This window comes from Vidua macroura, chromosome 3 (genome assembly GCF_024509145.1).
Source record: "Vidua macroura isolate BioBank_ID:100142 chromosome 3, ASM2450914v1, whole genome shotgun sequence".
NCBI classification, from domain to species: domain Eukaryota; kingdom Metazoa; phylum Chordata; class Aves; order Passeriformes; family Viduidae; genus Vidua; species Vidua macroura.
Window position 1 is genome coordinate 66,589,674 of NC_071573.1, and position 18,001 is coordinate 66,607,674.

Here is an 18,001-nt window from a genome sequence, read left to right on the forward strand (position 1 = left end):
TGAGTGCTTGTGCAGGGGACACCCACGGGCAGTGGCACTGGGGCTGGGTTCAGACGAAGACCAGAGGTGCTGGGAACTGCTCCTGAGAAGGGTTCTCCCCAGTCTGCCTAGCAGGCAGAGGAGAGGTTGGGCAAAGGCCTATTCTTTGAGTAGATGAGTAACATTTTCTGAATGTTAGTTTTGCAAAATTCAACTTTGACTTTTAGGAAAGCTTTTTTTTTCTTTTTTTTTTTTTTTTCGCACCTTTTCTGATGCACTCACCATTTGCCCACATGCCTGATACAACTTCAAGACCTACAGGTCTTTGCCTGGTCTCTTCCCCTCTCCCCACCTCAGTACTGAATCTTGGCGTCGTTCTCTTTTCCCTGAGGCTGCATGAAGCTCCACCAGCCTCCTTCCTTTCTGCCACTCGCGCCCCTCTTCCTGTGGGGTGACTGCCTTGCTGCGTCCCTTTTAACCATGAGACCAAGGACACTTTTGGGATTTCCCCTGCCGCACAAACACTGGTGGTCCCCTCGGGAAGACGGCAAACGCCGGCGCCCGGGGGCAATTGACGCTCCGCGGCAAGCGGGGCGCAGCTCTCACCATGGGTTTAGAAACAGTGCTGCCGGCCGTGAGCCGCACTCCGAACCTCCTCGAGAGCGACGGCCTTGCGCGCTCCGCGCTCCTCCCGCACCGCGCCCATTCCGCACCGTGCCTGCCCCGTGCGCACGCCTCGCACCGCGTCCCGCACCGCGCCTTTCTCTCACTGCACACCGCGCCCGCACCCCGCCCTTCTCTCACTGCAACACCGCGTCCCGCACCGCGCCCTTCTCTCACTGCTCACCGCGCCCTGCACCGCGCCCCACACTGTGCTGTGCACCGCGCCCGCCCGCGCTCCGCACCACATCCCGCCCCGCAGGCACCGCGCCTGCCCCGCGCTCGCTCCGCGCTCCGCACCGCGCCCTGCGAGGGCCGGCAGTGTCGCGTCGCGCCCGCCAGGGGGCACTCCAGGGCCGAAGCGGTGTCAGCGCTCCTTTACCTTGCCTTGCTTTATTTAATTCATTTTACTTTACTTTATCGTAATTTTATTTTATTACCTTGTTGTTTTGTTTTTTTTTTTTTTTATTGAGTGGGTTATTTGGGTTTCTTTAATAATTTCCTTTTTTGTTTTACCCGAAGGCAATAAATCCTACATGTGGTGGGTCCAAGAGTGCCCTTGGCAGTGATGCGCTAAGATCACGCTTCCTGGCTTGAAAGAAACAAGTAAAGCATCAAGTGCTCTGCCGAGTATTTATAGTGGCAAAGGGTTCCCCTCTCAGATATTCAGAGACTCTTTTTCATCCAAACTCAGAGTGGTATTTATTCTTTAGCCCCTGCTCTACTCATTTATTCAGGTTTATTTATAGATTATTCAGGTTTATTTATAAATAAAAGTATATGGCTCAATAAGTCAACCGTTATGGAAAATGCTTAATAGCAATTAGGCATGAATTTACTCCTATGTTCTTTCTGACACAGGAGTAAAGATTTAATGGTAGAACACCACCTCTCTTACAGTATGATTTCTGTCACTAAAGCAATGGCAAGTGGAATAAGAGACAGGTGGTGGTATCTATAAACTCTGCTAATGGCCCCATCAACATATGTTTAATGTATTTTAAACTATACTTCACATCCTACTGTTGCCAGTACATTTCCTCCAGCACCTCTTCTCAACAAAGAAATTTGGAGAGGAAAGGAAACATTAATAAATCCAAAGTGTTTAATTTGAAAGCAGATATAAAGCTTAACACTCTCATAAGGAGGCTTATTTAACAAGAGATCAGCTCATTACAGACCTCAATAATTTTGTTGCTAGCATTAGTGAAAGGCTTTGACAAAGCAAAGGCTTTTTAGATATAGTTATGGCCTTTCTGCTGTGTTTGGTGTTTGATCATGCCATGCAACAGCATCGCCTTCTAATGGATTACAAAAGTCGGCCAGTCATGAGACAACCCTGGGTAAATGTTTGTTGGGAGGAAAAAAGGTCAGTCTACAACAACAGGATTCATCCTGCTTAGTTTTGAAATTGCATCTTCCTCTATGAACTGCACAGATAGATTTCAGGCTTCAGGCACTGCCATGTCACCTCCAGACTCTCTGAGGGTGAGCTTTGGGTGGTGACAACTTGTCTTTCTCCTCCTCCTCCTCGTCCCTCATCTGGTGCTGCCAGAACAGCAGGGCCGTAATCCCCGGCAGCGTCGCCAAGCACTTTGAGAGCACCGATAACAGCGATGACAGCACTGATAGCCCATGTGCCAGCACTTTGTATCCAAAGTCTTGCTAAAGAATTTGGAGTGAAATCAGCTGTGTGCATCTCTGAGTGCAGAGATCCCACAAAGAATGGAAATCTGTGGGAGTGTGTGAAGTCAAAGACTCCAGTCCTTAGGGCTGAATTCTGCCTAATTTATTCACCAAATTCCTACTGAAACCAACATTTCGTGTGGTATATCCTGAATGTGCATTGTGTGAAACAGCTACCATTGGACAGCCTGGTTTAGTAGCACTGTTATAATCCATCACCAGACACACTTTCTCCCAAAGAGCTGTGTTTCTTGAAACACATCATAACTGTGATGTTGGCATGATTTTCCTGAGGCTATGCTTGTCTAACAATGATGACAGCCAAAATTCCCAGCCGAATACTGCAGTACTCCCAGCATGCCTCTGATTAGCAGTACCTAAGCTGAAATCACTCAAAATTACCTATTTTCTTGTGCCCTCCTCAGGATACAAGGCCCTTTCCAAAAAGTGGATATTTGGTGTGATACTGGGACAAAGAAACAGTGTCAGTTGTCTCCCTGCCATAGCAGGAGAGATAAGGAGCTCTTAGGTACCAAACTCCAGCTGGACTTTTGGTATTCCAACTCCTACGTGTCTTTATCTATGGGGTCTACATAATGTACACCTGTAGGAATCAGCTCCTCACAGAAGACAGCCTCCATGCTTAGCTCCTGTTTGGGTTCAGGAGGAGAGAGAGGAGATGCTTTCACTTCACAGCTTTTCCCTCAAGTAATCTGTTCAGGAAAGGGTGCTCAAGGTGTATTTTATCTCCTGACAGAGAAGAGTTCTGCTCTCAGAACTGGGTACTGAGCATCAGTGTCTGTGGTTCTGGGTGAGAGCAGTCACTAAAGAGCAACTGGCTTAAAAACAGGATTATCCTGAGAGCAGTCATGGCAACTGTGTCCAACATGCACTATGGGGAGAGGCTGAGGTTGTATATAAACTCAAGAGTTCTGCCCCAAGCTAAGATTTTTTTTTTAATCTTTAAAATAAGGCTGTGACCATGCCTTATTTATTTGGATTGATTTCCTCATTACAAGTACCTGCTTAGGGTAAAAAAAGGAGGCAAACCTGAGAATTAAAGAAATTACTAGACATTCTCAAGTCCTCTACAATATACTTCAAAGTGCTATATGCTATTATAGCTAATAACAAAACAATTTGTTATCATATTCTAGGAAAAGAAAAAGGCATTTTCTATTCACGTACAAAAATAATTCAAGCTGGTTTTGTGTTGTCACTGCTATGCCATTCATGCTGTGATTTCCACCAGAACATTCGTTTATGGGGCTTTTTTCTATTATTAAAGAGCATTGTTTCCACTCTAATGAAATGGAGCACTTCAGCATGCACTTAGTCTTAATTGAAAGTCAATGAATCTGCTCGTATATGTAAAGTTAACTTCCTAAAAGCTGCACTGGAATATACAGCAACATGAAGGATCAGGTCCTAGGAATGTTTCCTCTTTCCTCCTTATCATTACAGAGGATCTTCCCTTAGATACAGCAGCGTGTCCTTTCCCCTCATTTTAGTCAGTGCTGCTCTCTGATCCAAATCCTGTTACTTACCAAGAACCCCAGAGAAACAAATCAGCCACTAGAAACTCTTATTTGACTTTGCAGTTGTGATCCCAAACACCCAACGTTAGACTTCATCTCTCAAACCCTGTAATAAAAATTATAAAGGGGATCACAGCTATGAGATCTTCTCCATGTTTTAGTGTCACTTTTGGAGCCAATTTTCACTCTTACTTTACTTTTTGATTTTGCCTGGGGGTCAGTGATAAGAAAAAGTGTTGACGATGAGCTCCCACTTGTCTGTTTTGGCTTTTACTTTCACAGGTCTGTATCTCTTGTCTCCAGGTTGCCCAGTCCCTGATTTACCCACCCAAACAGGGGAGTGAGCAGCTCCTCACAGTGCTTCATGTGCAGCAGGGGTGGTGGACACCTCATGCTGTGTCATGATGGAGGCAGATGGGACTGGATTTTAGCATATTGCTAACAAAGTAGAGCCAGGCTTCCTCTGACTCTCCTGGCTCCATGCTTGACGGGGTGTTTATAAGGGACACGGGCCAACAGAGGGAGGGTTTGTCACTGCTAAAGGATATGTAGCACATGCACACACTGGGCTAAGACCAGCACCAAGGCTCTCAGCTGCAAGAGCACAGCTTAGTGAGATTTCCTTACAACTTGATCTATAGAGCTGCTGCTTTCCCTGTCCCATTTGTTTTTGTTTTTGGTTTTGGTTTTTTTTTTTGTTTTGTTTTGTTTTGGTTTTTTTCTGTAAAATCCAGCATATATAATACTTATTTCACTGAATTTTATTTTCATTTTATGTATAAATACCTCTACCTGCTCATCTTTTTTACCTCTGTATTCATTCCTAACAAGGTGCTAATTATTCTCTTAGGTACCCTTGAAATACTGGACTTTACATACAACCCTGTTGAGCCTCTGTGTGCAGTATAGTATTGCAGTTTATTTCCTTGGGGTTGTTTGTGGCTCTCTCAGAGCTGCCCATTGATACTGAGGCAGAGATGGTTAACAAATACAGGCTGGGAAAATCAGTTGATCTTCCGTTTGCTGAAGGCCTGATGGAGAGCTGCACTGCAGTAGCTAATGCAAAGTTCTGGTTAAATATTCTCCTACCGTTTGCACTATACCGTCTGTTGTTTTTACACTGGGGGCTTAGCAGAGGTTGGAGGCAGTATTGACTTTGTAATTAAACTATTTTAACTTCAGGATTTTGTAATCACCGCACTTAAACCATCTGTTATGGTACATGGCAATTTCCCCACCCCCCACTCCGCTCCTCCTCTCTGGGTACAAAACGCCATCATGCTTTTAATTGCAAAGCCCCCCTCAGGATGGAGATAGAAGGGGGAAATGAGAATAATTTCCCTTTTCTAAGACAACTTGCAGAAGTGCACAGAATTTGCTCTCCTTGAGAGAGGAGGTGCATGTAGGACTTCCACTCCTGGCTCCTCCTGTCCCAGAAGCAAAGCAGAAGGCTTCGGAGTGGGCACCTCCCTTTTCTGACTGACTTCTCAGACCTTGCCAGGAACTTCCACTGGGAGAAGTAAGAAAAGGGGATGGAGCGCCGGGTCAAACAGGGCAGAGCCTGGCAAGAGAAGTTGCTCCTGTGGAGAACTACTGAGCTCTTTGTGCTTAGGGAAGACAAAAAGAAGAGAAGGTTAAGGCAGAAGAGGGAGAAGCAGATTTAAAGAAGCCATTTGTGTCCATTGGGCTACCTGAGGATGTCTCCTGCTGACCAGGAAATCCAACACCTTGTAGCTGAAGTTCTCAATGCTGCTCAAAGAGTAGCACAGTATAATTTTGCACAAATCCCTCAGGATTTGCCTACTCCTGCAAGCAGCATTAATTAGTATGGAGTAAGCCATAGCAAATTGTTCCAGGGGTAAAATGATCTGGCATTCCCATCAAAATGAGCATCAGCACCTGGCAATCCTGAATTCTGGGCCTTCACCAGTGCGACTAAGTAATTTAAGTAATTGCAAAGAAGATGATCGTAGTTGAAATAGTTACGATAGTAATAATGACAGATATTAAAACCTAGGCTATTTTTCTCTGCCTCGGTAAAAAAATTTCCTTTCTCCCAGCTGTGTGGGATTCTTTTGTTTTATTTCCATGAGGTGTTCTGGTCTGCAGTTTTAGCAGATCCAAATGCATGCTGAATGTGTGCTGAGATGAAGTAGGGCTTTTGCTGGATTCCTGCTTCCTGCTTTGCTGCTCCGAATTTAAATCACTAGGTCAGGCAATTCAGTGCACCCCTTGGTTAAATATGTCTTTTAGTTTTGTTTAATCTTGCCCCAGTTTTGTGTATTCACCTGCATTCTGTTCCTGGCAGTCAGCTTGGCAGAGGTCTTTTGACCAACATGTGAGAGAGATAAACACACTCTCACATCTTGTCGCATAAACCTGAGTTATTGAAAAAAGAAGAGAGAGAGAATTGGCAGGGGATCTTCCCAGCTGTATTCACCAAAATTCACTTTTTTTTTTTTTCTCTTGTTCTAATTTGCCAAAGAATAATTTTCTTTCAGGACAGATTAAAGTGCTAAATCAGACATCAAATGTTCAATATACCTAAATCTCTGATCCAAATGTTCTCCTACATATCATATCCATCACACAGGTTGCATAGACCTGTGCTTTGATCTCAGCCTAATCTTGTTTGGCACTACAGCTTTTGAAGCTCTTCTTGAGGGACAAAACAGATAAAACAGAACTTGAGAGAGGCAGATTTTTGCTGTTTAAGTATTGTCAGCACTCCAGGACTACTGAAGCTGATAGAGGGCTGGCCACCCTTTGGTGTGTCTCAAACTGCCTGTCCCACCGACTCGCTTCATGAACCTCTCACAGGGAAATTACTAATTCACCGAAATTCCTGAAAGCAGACAGAAAACTGGTCAATGCAGCGTGATTGTAGGTAGCTGAGAAATTCCATTTACTTCAACGCCATCTGACAGCAGTAGCCATTGTTATCAATTACACTGGGTTTCACTAATTTCAATCCCACTGTAACTATTTCTTTTCATAAATCAGAGCCCTTGTACCATGCTGTAGTTGGGGAAAACTGTAGCATTTGACCCAGTGCTGCTGTAGGCCAGTGACATGAAGTGAGAGCAGTGCCCACCCCCACGCATCCCCTCTCTGAGTTATGTTTTCATCTCCGTGGCTCTCCAGCATGCACTTTCCTGGTAAAGCCATTTCATTAATGCCAGCCAGCAGGAACTGCTGAGTGTGCAACACTTCAGAAGAACTGTTTGCTTACTTGAGAAACTGAATGTGGAAGATGTGGATGCAGATGTGGAAGCCTTGCCTTACCTTTAGAATTGTCAAGAAGATGAAAGAATAGAGGATAGCATTTTCAAATGTGAGACCGGCAGTTTCGGGGGGCTTTACATGTTTTCATGTGTTTTTCTGCTTAGCATGCAAGGGTGAAGATCAGTCTCTTTAAAGATAGATAAGTTTTGCTATAGAAGCAAGGTATCTATATGTCTGGATATTTTTAGAAGATATTTTCTATTACTTACAGAATTAAGGACTCATATGTATCAAAAGCTCTCTTCACCCATCAGTGTTAACAAAGCTGAACTCCAAATGCCATTCAAAAATGCCCAAGCACTTGTTAGTTTATCTCTCTGCTCACCTCTCAGCTTATCCACAAGGACATAGAGCACATAGCCAGATGTTGATTAAACACATTCTTTCCACTGCACACTCTCTGAAACATCTGGTTTCATCCTAGAGGCTGTGTGATGTCCAGTTCTATCCAGTCTGCCATGAGACCAGCATTTCTTGGAGGTCAGAATTAGCTCTTATATTTGCATTGTTGCAGGGCTGCAGCCAGCCTGGGGCTGGAGCTCACCAAGTAGTCCAAGCAGGTGGAAAAATATCTCACCCTCAGACATTGCAGACTGCAGTGAGACTTTCAGGGTCATGGAAAGCCAGCTATGAAGGGGCTTAAAGCTTGTCATGTACTAACTGCATGACAATTACATGACCTGTTACCAACTAGACATCTCAGTCTTAGCTGAGGCATCTAAGATTCCCGCAGGATACATGGAGAGGCTCATGGAAATCATGTGAACCACAATTCTAAGAATGTCTAAGAGCAGCAAGGGCTAAGGAAAGGGATTTGCTGAGAAAAAGCATTCCTTAGGGACGGCCACCTGCCAAACACTATTTTGCCTGGAGATAGATGAGAAAAGGACAAAGTTTTAGGCTGAAATAGTACAGTTTTGCTTGCATCTGAGCTGTCCTCAGGGGCATATCCCTTATCAGTGATACATCATTCCTTGACTGCTGGCAGAAGTAGCGTGAATCTCATTCCCAGTTCTTTGGATGGAGCAGGAGACCTGGGAGGCTCCTTTTGAAAGACTGTGAAGGGATGGAGATCACACTGATGATCTAGAGTAGATGTGGACACTGCAATGGACAAAATATTGGCTTTTTCACTATTTTTCTTCAAAGGGAACAGCTTGGCTAAAGGCTGAAGCATGAGTCTGACTGTACAGGATTGACTGTACAGTCAGGAGATAAAGATCACTCTGCAAATAGAGAAGAAAACCAAGCTGACTATATAGACTTGTTTTTAATTCCTTCTGATAGCACCATTCCACTACATGTAAACTTTGGAGCAGGATCAGAGATCTGACTTTCTTCCAAATGAGTAAAAACCATGATCAGCTGGAATAGCTCAATATCAAACTTAATCTATGACTTAGTAATTATTTATTTAAGTGAAGTGTTATCTCCCCAGTACAATGGACTGAGTCAATTTCGGTTTCATCCTCAATATTTCACTCTTTTAAAAATTAATATCCAAGAACTTTCCACATAGCTTTTACTTAGAATGAAACTCACTTTTCAATTCTAAAATAAACCTAGTAGTAGGAAACTTTTTATATTATCTTCAAAAATTCCTTAGACATTGCCCACACTATCAATCATACAATGACATGTATTTTGGTAGTTTCAGAAGTGGAAGTGAAAGAGAACTGTTACTTCCAGGGCACTGAATTATTTCATCAGTTCTTTCTCAGGAGCCACAAGTTGGGTCACTGCTATCTGAAGAATGCCTGGAGATTGGCCATGTGATCTCTAAAATGCAAGTGCTCACCAAGAACTGAAATTTGGGAAGTGTCAGAAAATCACAGCTGTTGTGGATAGGGTGTGGAGGAGCACAGACCCAGTAGGTCAGTCATTGGATGGCATGCCTACATAGGAAAAAATGTTTAGAGACAAGGGAATGATGCTGTTAGAGGATTTCATACATCTGGCCTAGTGTTTGAAGGCTGATCATACTTTGAAGATGAAGCTTGGTACAAACCATAATAGAAAGAGAGGAAGGCCTATTACCGTATTACGCACAGTTGGTATTTTTACTGTAATGGAGATTTTCAAAAACATGTCAGTTTAGTTAAACTTAGAGTGATCTCTACGTATTTTGATGCCAAACAGATCAATGAAGTCTATACAAAACTGAATTGTATGGGAAAATTAAACTTGACAGAAATCAAAAAGGCATATAGTATTCTAAATTTCACTGTATGTCTCTTTTTACTGCAGCAACCAGGGCACAAGGGCAGTAGGAACATGTGGTCCTTTATTTGATCAGAGATAATAATCAACTAAGCCAAAAGGAAGGGAAGTAGATTTTCCTAGTTCAGTTGTTAATATAATCTTTTACGTGTTCCCAGTTGTGTAACCACTGCTCTGTGCAGCATTGTAACATTCAGCCACTATTAAATGGGAAAAAAACTGTGCAAATAGAAAAGAATTCAAATGTAGAGAGATAGTATTTGATGTCATTCTCATTGTGCAGTGGGCATGATATTTCAGATCCCAGCCCTGCTTTCCTCCTGTTTTTTCTGCTTATGCTTTCATTGGTATAAGGCCTCAGGTCCTTGTAAGAAGGGATTCTGCTGAGACTTGTTGCTGCAAATGTCTGGTGACCATGGAAGCAGCATAGCTTGCAGTAAGATCTCCTACTTTGCTGACCTTTCACCATCCCAGTAGCGTTGGTTATTTGAGGTCTAACCATTAGTAATGTTGCAGCATCTCTCTTGAGGCTACAGGTCCTACAGTCCTTCCATTAAAGGGATCATTTTCATCTTAGGCTGTGAAAGATGCATCTCCATTCCATCAAAGACGTTTCAGCTAATGACTACTTAAACATGCATTAATCTTGCATTACACAATTACTGACCTAGTCCTAGACTTTTACTTCAACTCTTATCTAGAACTAATGACTTTTATTAATGTCAATAATAACCATAAACCTTTGAAGGTCTTAAATCCATAATTAGTTCAGATTCATTGCTTCATGTTGACCTGAACCTCAACCATAATCTCAGATTTCACAATGCCAACTTCAGAAGTATGATTGATAATGTGATCTCCATCACCTAAAACTCCAAATTAGTCTCACTTGTTTCTTCTAGATCTGGTTTTATCCTACATGGCTAATCTTCTCACATTTCCAAATGTTAATTTCAAATCAGTTCTAAGTCCAGTCTTAAGGCTAGACCTTGAAGGAATTATATATAACTAGATCATCTGGTCTGACAGTAAGCTTTGTGTAAGCTCAACAGCCCCTGCTAAACATGCAGAAACACCTCACTTTTACCTGTTCTAAGTCAATCATAATTAAAGTTCTGAGTACAATACTAATCTATATTGTTCTCTCTACATTCTGTTTTTTTCTAGAACTAAGCATAGTTTGTGGGTCCCTCTAAGCAGGAGCATTAAGTCAAGCTTGATGGCCACTTCTAAATCCAACAATATTTTGTCGTCTCAGCTTCATGCTGACCCAACGTCTGAAGTCAACCCTTATACCAAAGCTAAATCAGATTTAAGCTCCATCCTGAGTACATCACTAGCAAGAAAGCATCAAATGTGCAAGAATTAACTATATAAAGTTAAACACAGCATACAAACCTTTATGGCAAAAGACACAAGCTAAGCTCAGGCATTATGCAGGCTCATCCAACACTGTAGCCTGAATCCAAGCCCATAAACCCAGTCATAGCTATTCCCAAATCCTACAGAGTGCATAATAAAAACTAAACCTACAACCTCTTTCAGGCAGGCAATTTAGCATAGCTTATTTGCAACAGTCCTAAGGCCCATATCAACCAGACCATCCTTGCCCAGACTACATCCCATGGCTAATATAAAATTTAATCCAAACTTTAAAGTTAGGTTAGTGATTCCAGTTAAACCATAGCCCAAAACTATTCATACAAAAGCCTGTTACTTATAATCTGGAGCATATCAAACCTAAAACTAATTCTAATCTATCCTCAGTTTTTAAAAGCATGTTCAGCCTCCTGAACTATGCTGATCTAATCACTAGCAGGCAGCCTCAACCCTTTTAAGTTTTGCTTGATGGAACAGTAATGTTGGTGGTGTGGGATGCTCAGCCTGTAGCAGTACACCTCTGTCCACAGGTATGGCACCAATAACCTGTATTGATTCTTTAGTGTCAAATATCTGTTTTTCTAAGACTGATAACATCTCTACAGGTTTTCTCCAAGTGCTCTAAGAGTGGGGTTTTTTTTGTACCACTGTTTCTTGCTCCATAAGCCTAATGTCCACTCAGTCCTGACCCCATACTGAGGGAAAAAATACTGTGTTCCATCATGCAAAACATCTGTTCCTACTCTTGTCTTTCTGTGACCTTCTAATAGCCTGCACCAGGTATGAGGCTCTGGGTCGAAGACTCCCTTTCTCTCAGTGACCAACAATCACTTATATGCTGATCTGACCAGTGATTTAGCGTGTGGTATGACAGAACAATACACAGGTTTACTTTTGCAAATTATTTCACTGTGCTTTCATTGCACATTTAAAGGTAAAAGCCAACCTTCTTGCTAATTTTGAGTTTGAAGCAATATTCCCATGGTCCTAATTACCTTCAGGGTCAAAGAACTGCATCCCTCTTCCAGCACAAATTCTGTACAGCGAGGCATGGGCTCATGGCTCACAAGACAATTGGTTCTCCTCCATTGTTACTTCATCTTAGTTGATATAATTTGTATAGAATCACTTTTACTTTAGAAGTGGAAGCAAATTTGACTTGCTTACCCACCTCTTTTGCCTTTCCTAACACTAGTTCAGAGTAATTGATACTGACAAAATAGATCAAAAGCATTTAATTTTTTATGTTTCTTTCTCAAAAAAAGGGCTTTACTTTTCCTTTAGGCAAGATTCATTGACACTGATTGTACTCAATAAGTACAATTTTTAAATTTTTAACAGAGATTTCCAGGCATGTATATATTAAAACCAATGTATTAATGCATCCACAGAAATGCAACTGAACTTACTAATACAAAACCACCAAATAGCGACTCCATTAATTCTTCATATAATTTACTGCAATTCACAAAAGCTATGAGTTATTTCATTTTATACAGACAAAATGTACTGAATTCATCAAACCATTTATTTGATTGAACTAATGAGTCATAAAATAGAAATTTCTCATTTGGTTTTTCTAGTTACAATTATGATGGGTTTGTTTTGTTCTGCAGCACTATGAGAGAATTCTCGCACTTGGCTATTTGAATATTAGAATATTTTTATTGCTCTTTGCTCTTGACAATGAACTGCAATTTCCAACAGTGTGATACTTCATGCTACTTTGTGTTCTGCAGCTTTCTGGAGAATCTGCGCATTACTGACATATGATCATATCTCAGATGATGTGCAGACACAGTAGTTTATGGGGGGGGAACCCTAAAAAACCCAACAAAACCCAGTGCAAAATGGTTCACATAACAAAAAGAAAATTACTGGAAATGGTGCATATAAATCCCATATCCCATTTGAGAAATTATGTACACAGAGTTCTTTTTATGTGGAGCCTAATGGACTAAGACCCTATCTGCTAGTGATTGCCTACTTTCTCTAAATTCTACATATTCCCCTCACATACATTCAACAACCTGGAAGTTTTGACCTTAAATTAATAATTTGTGCCATGTCATTTGTTAGCTGAGGGAGCTAAGGATCTCAGGATAGTGACATATCCCTTGCTCTAGTGGCATATCCCTTACCGTCATACTCCCCATTTTAACTCCTTGCAACAGGAGGCATCTCCTCCCCTGTCACTGACTATAGAGGTGACCTGCATACATAGGGAGGGAACCATGTCCTTTTATAGGACAAATTTTAGGACAAAATATATCCTGAACAGTCATGAAGTAAGAAGTCTTTTGCAGTACTTAATTCATTTGCTACAAAGCTTTGCCCAATAAATATTGAACAATCTGTGTTACCATTACATCTCGTAGAGAATTTGTATAGAAACCAAAGCTTTCTTGCACCATTATGGTACTTTTGGTCACAGACTAAGTCTTCATCCAGAATTAGGAAGCAATTGAGCTGAAGTCTTCCACTTCTCAATTAGTGAACTAAGGTGTCTTTTTTCTACATAAAGTGTTTAATATCCAGAATTATTCAAAACCCAGTCCAGTCAATGCTTTTGATTGCTTTTCTGCAGTCCAACTTCTGACGATAGAGAGATACTGAAGGAAGTTATACAGAATTAGAAAGAAGAGCTTCATCCTGGTGTCCCATTTTCCTCCACCAAAAAATGCACTTTTCCTCAATTCCACAATATTCAGCATATATTTAATGGACTGAATGGGAATGGATTCAAACCCAAACCTGAATCTTGTGTTGGGACAATCTGATTATAAAATAACACCTGCTATTTCATGAATGCATAGCAAGAAGTTTGTTTTGTAATGTGTTCTCTTCTCTGTCCTCTGTAAGACCACTAGTGAATATTCTTGGCTTCTCTAGAGACATAAATAAGTGTGTGTTTGTGCACAGATTATCATGGCATTCATAAAATACTTTTTAAAATTAAAATAGCTGTTGAAGGGTTGCAAAAATTTTTAATAATCTTTATTACTTTCAGTCTCAGTTTACACAGTTGCCCTAAACCAGTGAAAGCTGATGAACATATTTTTATGGATTTCCATCAGAAAAAGCTTTGGGCTGATACCACAGGTAATTCTGAAATCCCACAACATTTAGTGGCAGAGTTTCATTTCCTTCAGTTATCCAGCTACAGTAGCAGGCTACTGCAATTAGTTAGCTTACAATATTTGCATGTTTTGTTGGTTTTATTTTAAGAGGAAGAGAAATAAAATCTCCATAATAGGTTTTATTTATTTCCTGAGGACTTTCACTTACACAGGTAGGCACTAAACATTTGAAATTGACTTTCCAGAACACAACAGTAAAAAAAACTTTAGAGTTTGGCTTAGTTTCATTTAAAACAGTAAAAACTGACCTTGTAAACATTTCCATAGGAGGTAGGATACATACATTTGACAATCTGTCAAATATGAGAAAGTAAACAGTTACTCTGGTCCTAATAAATAATGAGCAACACAGGCATTAAATAAACATTTTATATATATATATAAAGATATAAGTGAAAGACTAAAATAGCATTTTTAATAAATTAGGAATAGATGTAATAATTTCTTTACAACTTATTCTTGCATGCAAGAATCACTGACTCCTTCTGCTTACCCTGAATTTCTGACCAAAAAGCTGTAATGGTGAGAACAATCCTGAGAGATTCACAAGCAGGACCCAATCGAAATATGGCTATTTTTTGTGTGTGGAGGGCTGATAACATTGCTAAAATGGCTTCTTTAACACCTATATGTACTACTTTTATCTTCCAGCAACTTGGAAGGGGATTATCATCATAGCCTTAATGTCTGGGGTTGGAAAGTAAGCTTAGGGCACAGACATGTCTCTCTCACTTAGGTTCCTCCAGCAGCTGCTCCCATGAAGACAGTGTTGATTGGTGGTAAAGATGGCACCATATCTCTGCTTGGTGGGGCATGGACCTCCAGATTTTCCTGGGAAGGGAACTGACCAGATGCTCCATACATACACTGTGAAGAAGATGTGGTTTGCAAGTTTGAAGCTGTGGGGAAAAAAGGTTAACATCACTCTAAGTTTTCAATTTATTGAATTTAACAAAAATCACAATCCAGTTTCATTTGATGAAAACTCCTGTCTACCAGGCACATCATCTGAAGGACAGAAATGTCTGATCTTCTGTGCAAGATTAACAGGTAAGCAGTAGGAAGATGTAATCTTGTGTAGAAATAAAGTGCCCTAGCTTATATCTTCCATGCAACCCTTTTTAGAATGTGAGACCATACTTGGCTGCTATTTGTTTAAGGCATATACCAAAATAAACCCTTCAGGATTGGGTATTTCTGTCAGTGGGAGCTTTGCCTACTACACAGTTCTTGAAGCATAGAATGGGGGACCAGAGCACAGGAAGTAAATACTGAGACAGCCCTGACCCAGGATTCATTTGATCTGTTTGACAGTGAGGATCTCCAAGAGACTCTAGAAAAGCCCAGTCTATTATTAGTTTACTTAATAATTAGAAAGTGCTTCCTAATACACGTTTTTATGCAACTCAGGCCAATCATTCCACTGCTCCTGGACAATGGATTATAGACCTCCTTATGGAAGCAAATTTATTAAACTCAGTTTTAAGGAAATCACATCCAGAGTACCGAGCTGTTTCATCTCTGTGTTGCATTCCATATATTGTGTATGTGAGCTACAATTTAATACTCAGCATTTGATAGGATACTAAAAAGTTCAAAGCTGCTCCTCAGTTGTTGGCTGTACTTACGCATAGGGGTCCGGCAGACAATAGAAGGTGAGGACTCTGAGTAGTAGGAGCTCGTCTGTTTTCTTCTGCCGTCATCCAAGATGTTCAGCGGATCATGTACATCACTGTAGGATGGCAGTGGCCGAATGCTGCTGACACTGCTGATTACAGAAACATGTTGGTCCACCATTGTTCCAAGTCTGTGAGATTCTGAATAATTTATGCTGTTTCCATAATATCCTAATTGAAGATTGAAAAAAAGAAGATGAATGAAACTACTGGGTAGTGTATGAGCCTGTGATAACCTTGGAAAAACAGCACTTGTTACTTGTTACTTGTTACAGCCCTTCACAATAAGATTATTTATATACACACACAGCCCAGGAAAGTAAGCAGCATATGTAAAGACTGACCCAAAAGAGATGTGGTAACAAGGAAACCAAAATATGGTAAGGGTTCAGTCATGCCTTCAGTATAGAAAATTGCTCTTTCCTTCTAAGTTCAGAATCAAACACAGCCTGCAATCATTGGCCTTACAAGACACCATGGGGAGTCCTATGCACAGTTCAGTGCTTCCTTCTGAAGCTTACAACAAGGAAAGCATGCATGGAAAGAAAATCTGCAGGGTAATAGGTACTCACTGCATAGACAAATCTGTATAAAAGTAACGTTTCCACTGTGTCTTTCCTCCAGAAGAGGGAGGTGTTTTGCTGACTATACCTCTGAAGCAGTGATTTTATATTTGAAGTATGAGAAATGAGAGGGACAAAATCCCAAACTATTGCTAGTGCACATTTTTATACTCCTTTCCACCCTGCAACTCGAATGGTCCATTATGCTGATCCCTGAGGTAAGCTATCTTGTGTCTTCTCTGTTTCATAGCAAATGTTTTGGGAGCTTTTCAAGAGATTGTTAAACCACAAGATCATCCTGGTTTTGCTTCTTTTTGCAAGATATGGTGATGATACCAAAGGAAGATTAACATAAGGCAGGAGATACATTTGAGGTCAACTGAGGATTCACCAGAGGAAAATAAACCCTTAAGTAGCTTATTAAGCTGCTTTACAATCTCTGTGTGTTATCAAGAAGTGGAAAACAGGAATGTATAAATAAAAGCTGAAATACATCTTCCATAGAAAAAAAGGCAGAGAAAAAGCATTTTACTCCAACAATGAAAGAGAAACAAAAGGAAAAAGAAAACATGTATTTATACCGTTGGAAGCATTAGCAGGATAAGCTGCTCCTGGACATGTAGATACTGAGTTGTTCAAGAAATTGAAACTCCCGCTATTCAGAAACTGCATATTGTATGTGTCCTGAGACATGCTGGAGGGACCATAGCTAGAAGGGGATCTGGCATTGTAGGGAGACACGGCACAGCTGTTGCTGAAGTAGTCTCTGGAGAACTGCTGTTCACTCAAGGCATTGAATCGGCTGGACTCTGCTCTGTGGTCGTAAACTCCTGAGGTGGAATGGGCCTGTGTCCTGAACATAGCCTGGTAATTGGAATTATTTCCATAGTAATTCTGATTAGTTTGTGACAAAGTCTGATAAAAAGGTTCTGAGTAGGAAGAGCACTGTGAATGTGTCGATAACATGGGACCTACACTGGGAGGTCTCACAGCCATTGGTCCCTGGTTGATAACACTTCCTCGGCTGACCATGGCTGGTGAAATGGGTGGAGTCATGAGGTGACCAGTGCTTTGAGACAGCTCCATTTGATCTGGAATAAATAAACATTAACCATGATTAGTGTCCATATCTCAGTACTGCTGTTAAGACACAAACTCTCTAATGAAGTGCAGATTACCATTTGAAACCTTTACAGAAGTTATGCACTGGCCCCCACCTATATAATTCACAACTTTTATTTCATGGCTTCAGGATATAAAACTTCTCCCTTTCATTCTCCAGCTTCAAGGTGCCACATTCAGTGGGAATTTTCAACAGTTAAATACTTATGTGTTCCAGGTTTACTGTTCATTCTCTCCTCACAAGAACCTCACCAAGCCAAGAGTTCTAAGAGAGTTTTACAATTTTTCCAAGAGGAACTATTACTGGCAGGGTAATTACAATTGCTGACTTCTGTAAATCACCACAGAATGTGAGCTCATGAAATGTTGTTTACTAGAGGTCTTCATAAGTGCATGTGATCATGGCTCCTTCTACAGCAATGTTACCACGAACTGAAAGACTAACAGGCAAATTAGGGAAGGAGAAGCTGGAAGAGTTGATACACACCTGTCAGCTGCATACTCTCCCCATCTCCTGTGGTGAAGGGGTTCAGACCAGAAGGTGCACTGCTGGGCTGGCCAGCTGACAAGGACACGTAGGTTTGCTCTCCTAGGCACTCGTTTTTGACTGAAGTGTCACTGGGTAGAGGAGTGGCTTTGTTGCGATTTGCTAGGAAGCAAGAGCTTGGTGATGCAGTGAAGGTGGCTTTGCTTGCATCTGGAAGGGTAAATGAAAAACCCTTGTTGGCTGTTATGTATCCTCACTGCACATT

General features: G+C 41.2%; 1 protein-coding gene across 1 annotated transcript in view; it reads right to left on the reverse strand.

The window, feature by feature from the left end:
• Positions 1-14,620: 14,620 nt before the first annotated feature.
• Positions 14,621-18,001, reverse strand: part of RFX6 (regulatory factor X6) — a 32,888-nt gene continuing 29,507 nt past the window's right edge. The window contains exons 16-19 of the mRNA XM_053973924.1: positions 17,737-17,946; positions 16,709-17,218; positions 15,517-15,735; positions 14,621-14,787 (exon numbers count right to left, since the gene is read on the reverse strand). Coding sequence (XP_053829899.1) covers positions 14,621-14,787; positions 15,517-15,735; positions 16,709-17,218; positions 17,737-17,946 — 1,106 coding nt within the window. The remainder of the gene's footprint in view (positions 14,788-15,516; positions 15,736-16,708; positions 17,219-17,736; positions 17,947-18,001) is intronic.